Source organism: Girardinichthys multiradiatus, chromosome 6 (assembly GCF_021462225.1).
Source record: "Girardinichthys multiradiatus isolate DD_20200921_A chromosome 6, DD_fGirMul_XY1, whole genome shotgun sequence".
NCBI classification, from domain to species: Eukaryota; Metazoa; Chordata; class Actinopteri; order Cyprinodontiformes; family Goodeidae; genus Girardinichthys; species Girardinichthys multiradiatus.
In genome coordinates, this window is record NC_061799.1 from 12,109,031 (window position 1) to 12,125,377 (window position 16,347).

General features: G+C 38.8%; 1 protein-coding gene across 1 annotated transcript; it reads left to right on the top strand.

The window, feature by feature from the left end:
- The first annotated feature begins 1,812 nt into the window (after positions 1–1,812).
- LOC124869833 (kelch-like protein 40a) lies at positions 1,813–15,615 on the top strand. Its single transcript, XM_047367987.1, has 6 exons — positions 1,813–4,619; positions 6,049–6,209; positions 6,454–6,561; positions 10,918–11,103; positions 12,231–12,380; positions 15,149–15,615. Exons 1-6 carry the CDS (start codon positions 3,501–3,503, stop codon positions 15,258–15,260), a joined length of 1,836 nt encoding a protein of 611 aa, XP_047223943.1. The 5' UTR covers positions 1,813–3,500; the 3' UTR covers positions 15,261–15,615.
- Positions 15,616–16,347: the final 732 nt, after the last annotated feature.

Genomic DNA, 16,347 nt, shown 5'->3' on the forward strand with positions numbered 1-16,347 from the left:
AGACCCTTCTGCTTCTACATGTTTGCCTTCACCCATATCAGAAGATGCTGATGCTTCCTTTGCTTCCCGCTTCCACCTGTGTGTCTCAGGAAGTCAAGTGAAGATGCAACTGGAGAGACTGAATCGGAATAAGGCTGCAGGTCCAGATCATGTCAGCCCTAGAGTCCTGAAGACCTGTGCAGAGCAGCTCTGTGGGATTCTGCAGCACCTCTTCAACCTTAGCCTGGCCCAGAAGAAGGTTCCAGTGTATTGGAAGACCTCCTGTCTTGTTCCGGTACCAAAGAAAACTCACCCATCAGTCCTCAATGACTATAGACCTGTTGCCCTGACATCCCACATCATGAAGGTCCTAGAGAGACTCCTGTTGGCCCACCTGAGTAAGCAAACAGTAAACTATCAGGACCCCCTTCAGTTTGCTTATCGCTGTGGAGTTGGAGTTGAAGATGCCATCATACACCTGCTTCAACAAAGCCACTGTCATCTGGACAAAGCCAGTAGCACTGTGAGCATAATGTTCTTTGATTTCTCCAGTGCATTTAATACAATCCAACCTGATTTGCTTTGTCAGAAACTCCAGAAGACTCAGGTGGAGGCCTCAACAATCTCCTGGATCAAAGACTACCTGACAAACAGACCACAGTTTGTGAGACTGAAGGGTTGTGAGTCTAACCAGGTAGTCAGCAGCACAGGAGCACCACAGGGGACTGTACTCTCACCATTCCTTTTCACTCTATACACCTCAGACTTCCAGTACAAGACAGACTCCTGTCATCTGCAGAAATACTCAGATGATTCTGCAGTCGTGGGGGGATCAGAGATGGACAAGAAGATGAGTACAAGAAGGTGGTGGACCACTTTGTGGCATGGTGTGGAAACAATCATCTCATCTTGAACGTGACTAAAACAAAGGAGATGATTGTAGATTTTAAGAGAAGCAGGAATAAGTCAAAAACTATTTCTATCATGGGAGAAGAAGTGGAGGTGGTGGAGGAGTATAAATACCTCGGTGTTCACCTGGACAACAGACTAGAGTTGAGATGCAACTGTGAAGCCATCTACAAGAAGGGACAGAGCAGACTGTACTTCTTGAGAAAGCTTAGGTCCTTTGGTGTTTGCAGCAAGATGCTGCATATCTTCTATAAGTCTGTTGTGGAGAGTGTGATCTCTTCTGCCATCATCTGCTGGGGAAGCAGCATCAGAGCCAGGGACTTAAAAAAGCTCAACAAGCTGATAAAAAAGGCTGGCTCTGTTCTGAGGACTCCTCTGGAACCTCTGGAGATCATTGTGGAAAGACGGATTCTTCATAAAGTGAAGAACATTATGGAGAACCCTGAGCATCCTCTTCATGAGACTGTCCTACAACAACAGAGTGTCTTCAGTCAGAGGCTTCTTCAGATCTGCTGTAAGACGAAGCGCTACAGGAGATCCTTCCTGCCCACAGCCATCAGCATCTACAACGGCTCTTTGAGAAAACCTTCATAATATGAGCTATAACAACATTTAATTTCCCTTTGGGATTAATAAAGTATTTTTGAATTGAATTGGATCTATATTAATCAGGTGTATTTGGTATTGACCAATTAGAGTTTCCAAGTAATAAATATGTATTCAGAAAGATGATTCTGGATTGAGAAATTTGAAATACATGCTAATATTAGATTGTGCAAATGCTTTGCCATTCTCTTCCATATAATTTGACAAATATTGCCTGGTGCTAATTTAGACGATTTCTACATTGAAATATTGATCAGAAACTATCAAAAAGAAATTATTGCTGAAACAGTTTATTTGTGCATTTGACTTTGTTTATTATGAAACATTACACACACACACACACACACACATGTGTTTGTTGCATTTAAATAATATGAACAGTGAACAGTCAGCTATGACACTGTATCTTTATTATAAACATATTTATTCAAAGATATATATTTTTGTTTAATTAATCTCTTAAGTCTGTAATGTCCTGTTATTTTCATTTTGCCTCAATAAAAAGGTGTTTTATCACCTAAAACACATGGCTATGATCACATGTACACGACCAGTCAAATGTTTGGATTCTATTTGTCTTTATTTTTAGTAGTAAATCTGGTAACTGTTGGAAACTATTTTAGGTGATCTAAGACAAGACCTCATGAAGCACTGAGAGAATGCCAAGAGTGCAAGGCAGTAATCAACGCAAAGGGGGGCCATTTTGAAATATCTAAAATAGAAAAAAATATTTAGTTATTTCACTATTTTTTGTTTGCTACATAATTCTTCACACTTTTGCTTCGTAGTTTTGATGTCGTCAGTATGTATCTGCAACGTAGAAAGTAATAAAAGTATAGAAAAGGAATTAAATGACAAAAGTGTGTCCAAACGTTTGACTGGTAGTATATATTTAAAAGATTAAAAAACAGCTGCTGTTTTTATTTTACATCACATTCCTCAGTGTCATTTTGAACCACTAGATGTCAGCGTTGTACATCAATAGTAATACTGCCAGAAGCGAACAAATATGGTTTTCGAGTACACTGCTAATTCCAGATGATAAAAACCAGACTGAGTTATTGTGCCAGTCATCGGACGTGAGTTATTCTGGGTAGACCTAACTGCTGGTATAAAAAAAACGTTTACGTAAAGGTTGGATTAAGTTCTGAAACTGTAAAAAAAAAAAAAAAACACTAAAATCAATCAAACTGTAAGAAACTTACAAGGAGGATTTTGTTAGGTTATGTAAATCATGTAGCTTGTCCTTTTTTTTTAAAAAAAAAGGAAAAGAGTAAAAAACAGAAAGTTCTTAGTTACAATATTTTACTTATCTTTGTACTTTTTGGAAGCACATATTTAGTTTAAATAATTAACAAATCATTGTAACCTTTATTCTTTGTTTTCTCATTTCTGAATGTTTAAATGTTAAATGTAAAACAAATGTAGATTATTCCTATTGTTTTTTTTACTAAGTAGGAACCTGAGTAAGTAAATGCATATTCATAGGAAAGTATGTCACTTCCTCTGTTTGTGACCGGGAGAACATTCATAATAGTATGAATAAATATGTGTTGACTTGCTTGCTCTCTAATAGTTAGTTTTGCTGTTAGGGGACATTATTTATGTGGAAAAAATGTTTATCAGGGTTTGTTTGCCTTTACATAGTATATACAGTTCTGTATTTCTGGTGCTATACAATGCCCACAATATGATGTAAATAGATAAAAAATAGGACAGAACAGCTGCCTGATGAGTTGTTTGCTAGATTTAACCATCACCAGCATTCAGCTGTTCTTTGTGGGCGGCCTGTGCTTGTGCTGCAGTAGTAGAGCCTTATCTTTGCTTTGTGGGGATGAAGTCTATAAATACTATGGACTTCTACTCTCAGTGACAGTCATAGACAGCTGCAACCATCAGTAGACCAACCCTTTGAGGCTATTTTAGCGATCTGAGTAGGCCAGTGAGCACCGACAGTCCTGCTCTATCGTGGCAGGAAGGGAGCCCACCAACACCACACCAACAAAATGGCGGCTTTGACGATAGACCCGGTGCTGCAACCTCGGATGTACCAGCAGACCCTGCTCCAGGATGGACTGTGTGATCTTTTGGAGAATGACAAGTTTGTGGACTGTGTCCTGAAAATCCAGGACAAGGAGTTCCCCTGCCACCGTCTGGTTTTGGCTGCTAGCAGCCCCTTCTTCAAAGCCATGTTCCTGTCTGAACTGGAGGAGAGTAAAAAGCGGGAGATAGTCCTTAAAGATGTGGACCCCAGTGTTATGGAGATGATTCTGCGCTACTTATACACATCTGACATTAATCTGACAGAGCAGAATGTCCAGGATATTTTCATGGTCGCTAACATGTACCAGATACCCTCCATCTTCTCTGTATGCTTGTCTTACCTTCAAGAGAAGATGGTGCTGGGAAACTGCCTTGCCATCCTCAAACTGGGCCTTCTTCTGGATTGTCCGAGGCTCACTCTTGGCGCCAGAGAATTCATCTGTGAACGGTACCAAGTTGTTGTGAGGGATCAGGACTTTTTCCAGCTCAGCCCCAGTGAGTTAGCCATCATCATCTCTTCAGACGCCCTAAACGTTGACCGGGAAGAGCAGGTTTTTGAATCCCTGATGGACTGGATCAAACACGATGAGACAACGCGGTTAAAGGAGCTCCCTGAGCTGTTACACTGTGTCCGATTCAGGCTCATCCCCAAAGATTACTTCAAAGAAAAAGTTGAGTGTCACCAGTACATCCGATTCAACCAAGAGATCAAGAAAGAGCTGGATCTAGTCATAGATGCTTACAGAGGCCGTCTCCCCAAGGCGAAGAGGATTGCCAGTGATGAGGCAAAGGGAGGAGAGGAGAGTGACGAGGAAGACGTTGAGGAGGGATACCTGCCAGGAATACTGAACAACAACCCTCGCTTTGGAATGTTTGAGATGGACCTTATACTTATGATCAACAACACAGGGACTGTGGCCTATGACCCGGTGGGCAATGAGTGTTTTGTGGTGTCAGAATCTACAGAGATTCCCAAGAACCACTCTAGCCTGGTGACAAAGCAGAACCAGATATTTGTGGTTGGAGGACTTCTCTATAATGAGGAGGACAAAGACGAACCATTCATGTCTTACTTCCTACAGGTAGTGTGCCATTCATGAATAGCATCTATTTCTCATCAAGGCTTAGAAACCAATTTTGTTTTGTTTATTGTTTTGTCAAAAAGCTGGAGAGCTGTAAAGGGCACATATCATAATTTTCAAAACTTTTAATTTTCACTTGTGGTCAGGCCTGTAATTCAGGATAGTTCTAATTATTATCATGTCCAAAGTTGAGAAATATTTGAAAAACATTAAACAAACAAAGTAAGTGGTATTACTAGAAAGTAGTAATACCAAAGTCTCCAGGTTAAGTTTGAATTCACAAGGTTAATATCCTGGGGTGATTTCTTCACTGAGGACAAAGTCAAGAGAAATATTACCTGGGAGGAGCAGGGGCTGTATTAAATGTACCAGCAGTGAAAGGAAGCACCTAGAAATCTTACTTTCAACATTGGTCAGCCTCTCACTTCTGAAGGTTTATCTGCTTTACAGTAAAGTAGCTCTCTGAATATTATTCTAAAGGCTTCTAAAACATGCTGCTCAAAATGAATTGATACATCTAGAGTTAGTTTTCTCTCATGTTGTTTAACCCTAAAAAGTATCTTCAAGCTAATGCTACATATATATTGTTGTGAGGGATGTTCAAATGCTGATTTGGAATTTCTCATTAACTTGGCTCAGACACTGAGTAAACAGGAACTGCTACTGCAGGTAATTTTAACTGAGAAAACATGCCAGGGAAACTTTAAGACAGTGCTTATTGATGTAATTAAAACAATTCAATGCATGGATGCCAGCAGAATTTTGGTTAAAAAGGAGAAAAGAAAACGTACAAATTGTGTTAAAACAATACACTTTTACTTAAGAAACTGTATACTTATTAATAATCCTTCTCTGTAATGCTCTGGCTGTCATTTCCCCCAGAGCTGTTTGTTTTCAATGTAGCATGAACTCTTTTATGTCCTCTTGTTCCTTCACCTAAAGCCAACAATTTTAAGTGTTTCATAGACCTAGGGCAAAAAGAGTTTTGTACTGAGAGAGAGTTTTCGTTAGGTGAGGAAAAGTCGACCCTCTTCTTCTATTTACCTTTATAAGGCTCACCCACCTCTCTGGGAAAAATAAGAGTGCTCTCTCCATCTTCTTCTCTATTGCGAGTGAGCGGCTACACATACATTTGACTTTTTTTTCCTCAAGAAAATAAACTATTTTATATTTACAAGCCTAGACAATCATGCTCTACATTTCCAGATGACATTATCCATATATGGGAGTTCCTCTTTGTTCCAAAGTGCTCTTTTTGTGGCCAAAACGTTCATTTTAAAATAGCTTTTTTGCTTTTTAAAATAATGAAAATGTCTGCTGTTTTATGCTTTCAAAATCTTTTGTGTTTCTGGCTCTAAAATTGATCATATTTGCCCTTTAAAAATCTTAGTTTAAAAATCTCTCCCCACATTGATGCTCTCATCCACAGTTTGATCCAGTAAGTTCGGAATGGTTGGGAATGCCTTCACAGCCCAATCCTCGGTGTCTGTTTGGCCTTGCTGAAGTTGAAAACTCTATCTATGTTGTTGGTGGAAAACAACTAAAGGAGGGAGAACATGCTCTGAGTTCAGTCATGATCTATGACAGACAGTAAGTTGATCTTGATTTGAGGACCTTAGTCATTTGTTGTGTTCATTATTTTATTGACAGTACGTGTGATTTACTATAGGTTTGTAATCATTTGAAGAAATTCAGAATAACCAGATGTAGAAAAATGTGCTTCTCTTTCTGAACTTTCCTATCATGCAACTTCCAAATTACAACTCCGTCCTTCTTCACATTCACATTTAACATTAATCTGATCATAGAGACTCATTGTCTTTTTGGCACACAGGTCATTCAAATGGGGAGAGTCAGACCCGCTGCCTTATGAAGTGTATGGTCATGGGACTGTAGCACACAAGGGTCTTGTCTATGTTATTGGAGGAAAGTCTGAAAGCAAGTAAGTAGCATGTGCAACACTCAGCGTCATGCACTTTAATTATGAAAGACAATAGTTCATTGTTAATTTTCTGACTTCCCTCATTCAGTCTTTATTTTTTAATTTTAATATGCCAAGAAATTAGGTGATTTTTTCCTATTTATTCATGTATTTCACAACAATGGGTTGTGCCATCATAGCACTGAACTAAAACCGTGCACCAAGCTGACACATAGCAATGGCAGTATCCCAAACTGCAAAGATTTACCATTCATTGTAACTGTTCTGTTTAAAGTTTGTAAAGTTCTCTTTATTGCTGCACAGATATGGCATAAAACACAAACAGTTTATAAGTATTTTCATAAAAACATTAATTAGAAGTATCAAGAAAAATTAGACACTTTTGTTTATTATTATGTATATCTTAAGTCAGTAAATATTAAATCTCCCTAGTGGGTTAGGGTTAGAGAAGGCAGGCATACCATAGTGACACACATCTTCAAACAGCAGATTTTAGAAGAACAAAAGGAAAACTGTATCAGTCTGGTGTGGTTAAAGAATGCAGTTTAATTGTACATTTCATATGCAGTCAGAAGTCTGCGTTTTCATCGTCAAAATTGCATAAATAAACAGGAAGTCCCTCTCAAGTCAGTGAAAAACCTCAAAGATTTCGCACTAAGCTAGCCTGGAAATCTAATATGGCTGCCACATATTTAACATATCGCTATAGATGCTGTAGCTGCTATAATAAAATGTTTACTCTTGCTTTGTATTTCTATTAAATCAGTCACCAACCCTAGTAGGTAACCATGGAACCTCAGTTCAACTGAATGTGCTGCTTGAGTGTTTTAATGTACAAAATGCTGAGAGACAGATCTGACAGAGATTAGTATTCCTAATAGTAATTACCCTGGTCTACTACGTACACCTCCCTGCCTTGCCAGATTGCAATTCAAGTAAAATTTGGTTGGGTGTGACGTTATTCCAGTCCAAGGGCCATGGTGCGTCACTTCAAATGTCACCTTTTACTGTCATTGTCATCTCTCAGCACAAAACTGAGGCAATAACTGAAGAGAGAAAAACGAGCACAGTGTAGTTCTACTAAAACTTTCATAATGTTTTTTTTTTAAATTTTGGATATGTGGTATTCCAAAGAAGAAAACAAACGGTTAAAAATGGTTAAAAAATAATGTATGTCTTATGATGCAACCCTGGCTTCTGGGCTCAGCACTGCACAGCCCGAGACTTGAGAAACATACTGGTCCTTCTCAAAATATTAGCATATTGTGATAAAGTTCATTATTTTCCATAATGTCATGATGAAAATTTAACATTCATATATTTTAGATACATTGCACACTAACTGAAATATTTCTGGTCTTTTATTGTCTTAATACGGATGATTTTGGCATACAGCTCATGAAAACCCAAAATTCCTATCTCACAAAATTAGCATATCATTAAAAGGGTCTCTAAACGAGCTATGAACCTAATCATCTGAATCAACGAGTTAACTCTAAAGACCTGCAAAAGATTCCTGAGGCCTTTAAAACTCCCAGCCTGGTTCATCACTCAAAACCCCAATCATGGGTAAGACTGCCGACCTGACTGCTGTCCAGAAGGCCACTATTGACATCCTCAAGCAAGAGGGTAAGACACAGAAATAAATTTCTGTACGAATAGGCTGTTCCCAGAGTGCTGTATCAAGGCACCTCAGTGGGAAGTCTGTGGGAAGGAAAACGTGTGGCAGAAAACGCTGCACAACGAGAAGAGGTGACCGGACCCTGAGGAAGATTGTGGAGAAGGGCCGATTCCAGACCTTGGGGGACCTGCGGAAGCAGTGGACTGAGTGTGGAGTAGAAACATCCAGAGCCACCGTGCATAGGTGTGTGCAGGAAATGGGCTACAGGTGCCGCCTTCCCCAGACCTGGGCTACAGAGAAGCAGCACTGGACTGTTGCTCAGTGGTCCAAAGTACTTTTTTCGGATGAAAGCAAATTCTGCATGCCATTCAGAAATCAAGGTGCCAGAGTCTGGAGGAAGACTGGGGAGAAGGAAATGCCAAAATGCCAGAAGTCCAGTGTCAAGTACCCACAGTCAGTGATGGTCCGAGGTGCCGTGTCAGCTGCTGGTGTTGGTCCACAGTGTTTTATCAAGGGCAGGGTCAATGCAGCTAGCTATCAGGAGATTTTGGAGCACTTCATGCTTCCATCTGCTGAAAAGCTTTATGGAGATGAAGATTAAATTTTTCAGCACGACCTGGCACCTGCTCACAGTGCCAAAACCACTGGTAAATGGTTTACTGACCCTGGTATCACTGTGCTCAATTGGCCTGCCAACTTTCCTGACCTGAACCCCATAGAGAATCTGTGGGATATTGTGAAGAGAACGTTGAGAGACTCAAGACCCAACACTCTGGATGAGCTAAAGGCCGCTATTGAAGCATCCTGGGCCTCCATAAGACCTCAGCAGTGCCACAGGCTGATTGCCTCCATGCCACGCCGCATTGAAGCAGTCATTTCTGCCAAAGGATTTCCGACCAAGTATTGAGTGCATAACTGTACATGATTATTTGAAGGTTGACGTTTTTTGTGTTAAAAACACTTTTCTTTTATTGGTCGGATGAAATATGCAAATTTTGTGAGATAGGAATTTTTGGTTTTCATGAGCTGTATGCCAAAATCATCCGTATTAAGACAATAAAAGACCTGAAATATTTCAGTTAGTGTGCAATGAATCTAAAATATATGAATGTTACATTTTTATCATGACATTAGGGAAAATAATGAACTTTATCACAATATGCTAATATTTTGAGAAGGACCTGTAGTTTTAAGCTTGAAAACAACCAAGATATACAGATATGCAACCTTTTAGTTCTTACCTCGGCAGTAATATAAACAATTCCGAATAATTGGTTTTCTGCACACCCTACACTTTTGATAAATGCATTTTGTTTTTGAATGTTATACATTTAGTGTCTTCGTGTGACTTACAGGGGTTGGACAATGAAACTGAAACACCTGTCATTTTAGTGTGGGAGGTTTCATGGCTAAATTGGACCAGCCTGGTAGCCAGTCTTCATTGATTGCACATTGCACCAGTAAGAGCAGAGTGTGAAGGTTCAATTAGCAGGGTAAGAGCACAGTTTTTCTCAAAATATTGAAATGCACACAACGTTATGGGTGACATACCAGAGTTCAAAAGAGGACAAATTGTTGGTGCACGTCTTGCTGGCGCATCTGTGACCAAGACAGCAAGTCTTTGTGATGTATCAAGAGCCACGGTATCCAGGGTAATGTCAGCATACCACCAAGAAGGACAAACCACATCCAACAGGATTAAAGTGGACGCAAGAGGAAGCTGTCTGAAAGGGATGTTCGGGTGCTAACCCGTATTGTATCCAAAAAACATAAAACCACGGCTGCCCAAATCACGGTAGAATTAAATGTGCACCTCAACTCTCCTGTTTCCACCAGAACTGTCCGTCAGGAGCTCCACAGGGTCAATATATACGGCCGGGCTGCTATAGCCAAAACTTTGGGCACTCATGCCAATGCCAAACGTCGGTTTCAATGGTGCAAGGAGCGCAAATCTTGGACTGTGGACAATGTGAAACATGTATTGTTCTCTGATGAGTCCACCTTTATTGTTTTCCCCACATCCAGGAGAGTTACGGTGTGGAGAAGCCCCAAAGAAGTGTACCACCCAGACTGTTGCATGCCCAGAGTGAAGCATGGGGGTGGATCAGTGATGGTTTGGGCTGCCATATCATGGCATTCTCGTGGCCCAATACTTGTGCTAGATGGACGTGTCATTGCCAAGGACTACTGAACCATTCTTGAGGACCATGTGCATCCAATGGTTCAAACATTGTATCCTGAAGGCGATGCCGTGTATCAGGATGACAATGCACCAATACACACAGCAAGACTGGTGAAAGATTGGTTTGATGAACATGAAAGTGAAGTTGAACATCTCCCATGGCCTGCACAGTCACCAGATCTAAATATAATTGAACCACTTTGGGGTGTTTTGAAGGAGCGAGTCAGGAAACGTTTTCCTCCACCAGTATCACGTAGTGACCTGGCCACTATCCTGCAAGAAGAATGGCTTAAAATCCCTCTGACCACTGTGCAGGACTTGTATATGTCATTCCCAAGACGAATTGACGCTGTATTGGCCGCAAAAGGAGGCCCTACACCATACTAATAAATTATTGTGGTCTGAAACCAGGTGTTTCAGTTTCATTGTCCAACACCTGTATGTCGACAAAATAATTAATCATTCCAATTTTCTTTTGTTGTTTTTACTATACATCATGCATAAAATGAGTTCCCAACTTATTTACCATGGTGTATTCAATTATTTCATGCAGGAAATGCATGAGAAGAGTGTGTGTCTACAACCCCACTAAGTTTGAGTGGAAGGACTTGGCTCCTCTGACGACAGCCAGGTCTCTCTTCGGCATCGCCGTCCATAAGAACCAGATCTACGTGGCCGCAGGAGTGACTGACTCAGGCCTGACCAGCTCTGTGGAAGTCTATGACATTAACGCCAACAAGTGAGAAAACATAAATTTTTAACCAGTGTTTTTGGCACTGCACACTGATAAAATAAGCTGTTTTTAACTAACACATTTACAGTAGAATTGGTGCAATTAACCTTTGGGATTGGTTTTATGATATGTTTCTGAGCACAAATTATGTAGGTTTAACAACTTAAAATAACCTAAATAAATTAGTTACATCCCAACCAATTTTCAAAATGTCATAAGCTAAATTCTGTCTAAACAACAAACACTTCTGTTGGATCCTCTTTGAACGTTGAATTATAACACTTTCACTATTCACTATTTCACTATTATATTCATTATTTGTTATTTCATTATTTTCATTTCATGTGGAAAAACAAAAAATGGCACAAAACATTACTGAAATAATGGACTTAAATCTATTTTAACAAAGTGACATGTAAATATTTTCCCTGACAAACACAGCTAAAATATGCCTTTTAATTGGCAATGCCTGGGGTTACGAAGCTCAGCTTGTCAGCAGATTTAAATTTAGCATTTGCGCTGCTGCTAAACTAGCCAAAGCTTGGATAAAACTTGATTTCTAGTTAAAAAAAATTAAATCTTACTGAAAAGAATTACATGTTTTAAAACTATTCTAACAAGTTGGCAGGTAAATATTTTCCCTGGCAACCACAGCTAGATGTGCCATTCATTAGCAATTGCTTCAAGGTTAAGCAGCTCAGTTAGCTTGTAAGTTTGACTTTAGCTTTAGCACTGTTGCTAAACTAGCCAGAGATTGATAAAACTTCATATCCTGCTCCAGCACGGCCAAACCCAAGTCTTATTTTCATAGGCATACATAATTCAACACATAAATATGCTTCCAGTTTTGTGTTGGACACCAGTATGAGAAATAAAAACAACTTTTGATTTAAACCATCTTCAGTTAATTTCTAATCAACATGTTTAGGTAATATTAGTTACATAGAAACAAAAAACAATTATTGTTGTTAAAATGTAACCACTATTAAACTTGTACCAACTATTATACTTGATGAAAATATAATGGTGCATATGTAATGCCCTCTAAATTTTCTTTTTACTGTTACAGAGTCATATATCAGCTTATTTAAACATGTTCTATCCCTGTTTGATGTGTTTCTGTCACATTCTAGGTGGTCTGAGTTTACAGAGTTCCCTCAGGAGCGCAGTTCTCTTAATCTCATCTCAACGGGAGGTCACCTGTATGCTATTGGAGGTTATGCCATGATGCCTAGTGACTCCAGTGAAGACCCAGTACCAACTGAGATGACTGATATCTGGAGGTGAGAGACTGCTATACATGATGCCTGTAACGTTTCACAATTACAAGAATGAAAGATGAATTGTTGATGTTTTCTTATACAGTATATATAAAAAAAAACATTATGAATGAAGGCCTTTCTTATCATCAGTAAATACCATTAAGACCCCCTAAACATATTTCAGCTTCGTGGTCTAATGGTCAACATTTGGTAGTTTCTTTGGCTCTTATACATTACTTGTTAAACAATGGTTTCTAAATTGTGCTAGTATCTCGAGTATCTGAAGTAAACATTGTCTGGCCTCATATTGTGTGCAGCAAACAAGATACAGATATGCAGGTACATCTCAAAACATTGAATTTCATGAAAAAGCTCAATATTTGTTTTTAATCACTTTAGAAAGTGAAACTCGTGTATTGTATAGATTCGTTACATATACTGCAACGTGAAATATTTCAAACCTTAAGTTCTTCTCCTTTGATGTGTATGGTTTATCGATGATATCACATAAGATCAATAAAAGGGATATTTTCAACAAAAAATGTCAGGCTTCTGCAACAAACGTTAAAAGCAAAAGGCATGGAGGTGATCAGCCTGTGGAACTGTTGAGGTGTAATGGAAGCCCAAGTTGCTTTAAAACTGGCCTTTAGGTTGTTTGCATTTCTAGGTCTGTTGTCTCATCTTCCTCTTGACAATACCCCACAGATTCTCCATAGTGTTGAGGTCAGGCTAGTTTGTAGGCCTTTACACTACGACTTCAAGCAATGGAAATTCTCTGCCTCTCGATTCTTCCTCCAGACTCTGGGACCTTGATTTCCAAATCAACTTTAACACCTTTACTTTCATTTGAAAATAAGACTTTGGACCACTGAGCAACAGTGCAGTTTTCTTTCTCCTTAGCCCACACCTTTGACTTTTTATTCTGGTACGGATGTGACTTGACACGGGGAATGCAACATTTGTAGCCCATGTGTAGGATTCGTCTGTGTGTAGTGACTCTTGATGCACTGACTCTAGCCTCAGTCCAAATTTTGTGAAGCTGTCCCAAATTCTTAAATGGACTTACTTGGCACTCTTGTTTGTGGTTATCCCTGTTGCTGGTACACCATTTTCTACCACAGTTTTCCTTTCACTCAACTTTCTATGAATATGCCTGGACACAGCACTCTGTGAACAACTAGCTTCTTTATCAATTACCTTTTGTGGCTTTCCCTCTTTGTCAATGATGTAAATGACGTTCTTCTGGACATCAGTCGAGTGAGCAGTCTACCCATGATTGTGTGGCCTACTGACCCAGACTGAGGGACCATTTAGAGGCTCAGGAAACCTTTGCAGGTGTCTTGAGTTAATTAGCTAAGTAGAGTGTAGCACCACAAATTTCCAATATGTAAACCTTTTCACAAAATAAAAAATTTCTGAGACACCTAATTTTGGCTTAATTGATTTTGACTTCCTAAAATGAGTAACAAAAAGTATTAAACTTTTTCACAATATTTAATTTTTTAAGATGTACCTAGAAGTTAATTTTCAATACACAAAATCTATTTAAAAAAAAAGTTTGTCAGAGGCAAAATACAAAACAACATCAAGCCAATAATATGTTTTAGACCATTACAGTCATACACACTTAGCAAAGCCATTGCAAGCCATTCCAGGGTCCAGGTGCTGCCATTCAAAATCAGGTCAGGCACAGATTCGCTAAAATAAAACATTGTTTGCCTAAATTGGAAAATATTAGGTTTACATGTGGAAATCCAAGGTACAGTTCCTGTTGAGCAATTAAATTGTTACTGTGACCTAGTTTGTGAACTGACCCCTTTATAAATTTGAACATGTACAAGGTTCTAAAGTTATTTAAATGTAAGTTGAATTGTGCAGAGACACACACTTGAGTCCTAACCGCTATCATTATTCATTGAATAAAGATGGTAAAAAAGGTAATAAAAAGGCTATGTGTGGGAAAATCTAACTATACCTCATGGTTCAAAGGCTTGTATGCCTTAGCAGGAATATGTTCATCATCAGGAGTATTTTTCTTTACAAGAAAGTTTCTGCACAGCTTTCTTTATGTTCTCCAAGGAAAATGCTTGTGCAGTCTTTTTCTGACTGCTATTGGTACATATACCATGCAAACTAGCACCTGTAGTGTCTCAAATGGAATGCTTGGACTGTGGACCTCTTCAGTTTCTCTGAGCATTGCACTGTCTGACTTCTGGGTAAGTTTGCTTGGATATCTTCTTCTGGGAAGATTGGCAATTGGCTTAAATGTTTTACACCTAATCTTTCTCACAATGGTTGACTTCATATTGTTTGGAATTGGCCTTGTAGCCCTTCCCATATTGACGGACAGCCACAGTTGCTTCTCTAAGGTCACAGCTGACGCTTTTCTTCTTTGGTATTGTGTTAAAACATAACTCATAACTGAATGCTCCTGGTCAGCAACCTGCCAAACCTTTTTAGGATGGAATAGGATGCACTATTAAATGAATGTAGTCTTTCATGCACAGCCTTTTAATTTTGGCTTCATCTCTGACAGTGTGGAATGTGATGTGTTTTTAAACACAAGGTTGAAAACACCTTGAGTAATTTTAGAACCCCCTTAAAAGCACAAACACTTATTTCAAAATATATAAAACCCTGGATCAAAAGAAAGTAATTTTCCGTTTCATTTAATGAATAAATCATTCTGTAAACGGCTGCATCTGATATACTGGGATCATGTTGCTACCTTACACCATTTTACGATGCCATGAGGACAACCAACATTAAGATGTTTGTCTTTACTGCAGGTACGATAAATCAGAGAAGTGCTGGAGTGGGATTTTGCGAGAGCTTTACTATGCAGAGGGATCCTCCATTCTCCCAGTGCGTCTCAACACTCTCCGCCTCACCAAGTTATGATCAAACTGAACTGCTGCTCCCATGGGTTTCATGCGGTATGCTGGAGCAAATATAATTCCTCTATATAAACACTGGCCCAAATTAGCTTGGGGCACAGAATGATTCAGAGCAATGTTTAAAGACGAAAACTAACAATAAGTTATGAGATCAGAGTTAAATTGTTTTAATCACATGCTTTACAGCAGGGGAGACAGACTCATGCCAACTGATCAAAGCTAAAGGAGGAAGACAAATATCTCACCAAATTAATAAGATGAATATGTGAACTCTTAATCTTCCCTTTTGGTGTATTGTTTCATTAAGTTTGTTTACTACATATAATGCTTCATTCAAATAAAAATAAGGTTGTGAAATACTTGTATGAGACTTACTGGTCGAAACAGAAAAATAATACTGACACCAAATCAGAGTGCAAATATTTATATTCATCTTCATTTGTTCAGTAACAACCTTAAATTCTACACCACATGCTGAGGAGTAAAAAAAGCCTTCCTTTCAAATGTACACAGTAACAAGTTAGAGACATTTTGTCATCTTTACACTGACATCATGCAAATAGCACGAGTGGGAAACAGAGTTTTAAATGTAAACATTGAGTTCTAGTTGACACCTGAGTACTAAGCATATCATCATAAAATGCACTGTAAAACAATTCTTTATGCATATTTACAGAGTACCATTATTTACAACAAGAGCTTTGTGTGACACTAAGTTCAAGGTACATATTTAGCTTCATTTTTAGTTTGACACACATTGGTACGACAGGAACAAAAAGAGTCACATGCCTACTTATATAACATTTATACATTTAGGACATGGTTTCAGAACATTTTGAGATTTTGCAAGTGGATTACTTTTACACAAGAACAGTCTACAGCGATCTGTGTTATAACATACTCCTAACACCAGCACTAGCATGCTATTGCTAATGATAAAGTTGTTTTATTATACTCAAAGTGAAATGTGAAAGTCTGAACTACAATGCTTTGCAAAAATATTCATATCCCTTGAATTTTTTTCATGTGTTGTCATGTTATAACCACAAACGGCAATGTATTTTATAGGAATTTTGCAATAGACCATCCGT

What these genes read in the sequence shown, in the direction of transcription:
- LOC124869833 (XM_047367987.1), top strand. Translation starts at nt 3,501, where the DNA reads ATGGCGGCTTTGACGATAGACCCGGTGCTGCAACCTCGGATGTACCAG. An exon ending in GGAGGAAAGTCTGAAAGCAA is followed by an intron (nt 6,562 to 10,917) that starts GTAAGTAGCATG and finishes TATTTCATGCAG; the next exon opens with GAAATGCATGAGAAGAGTGT. An exon ending in TATGACATTAACGCCAACAA is followed by an intron (nt 11,104 to 12,230) that starts GTGAGAAAACAT and finishes GTCACATTCTAG; the next exon opens with GTGGTCTGAGTTTACAGAGT.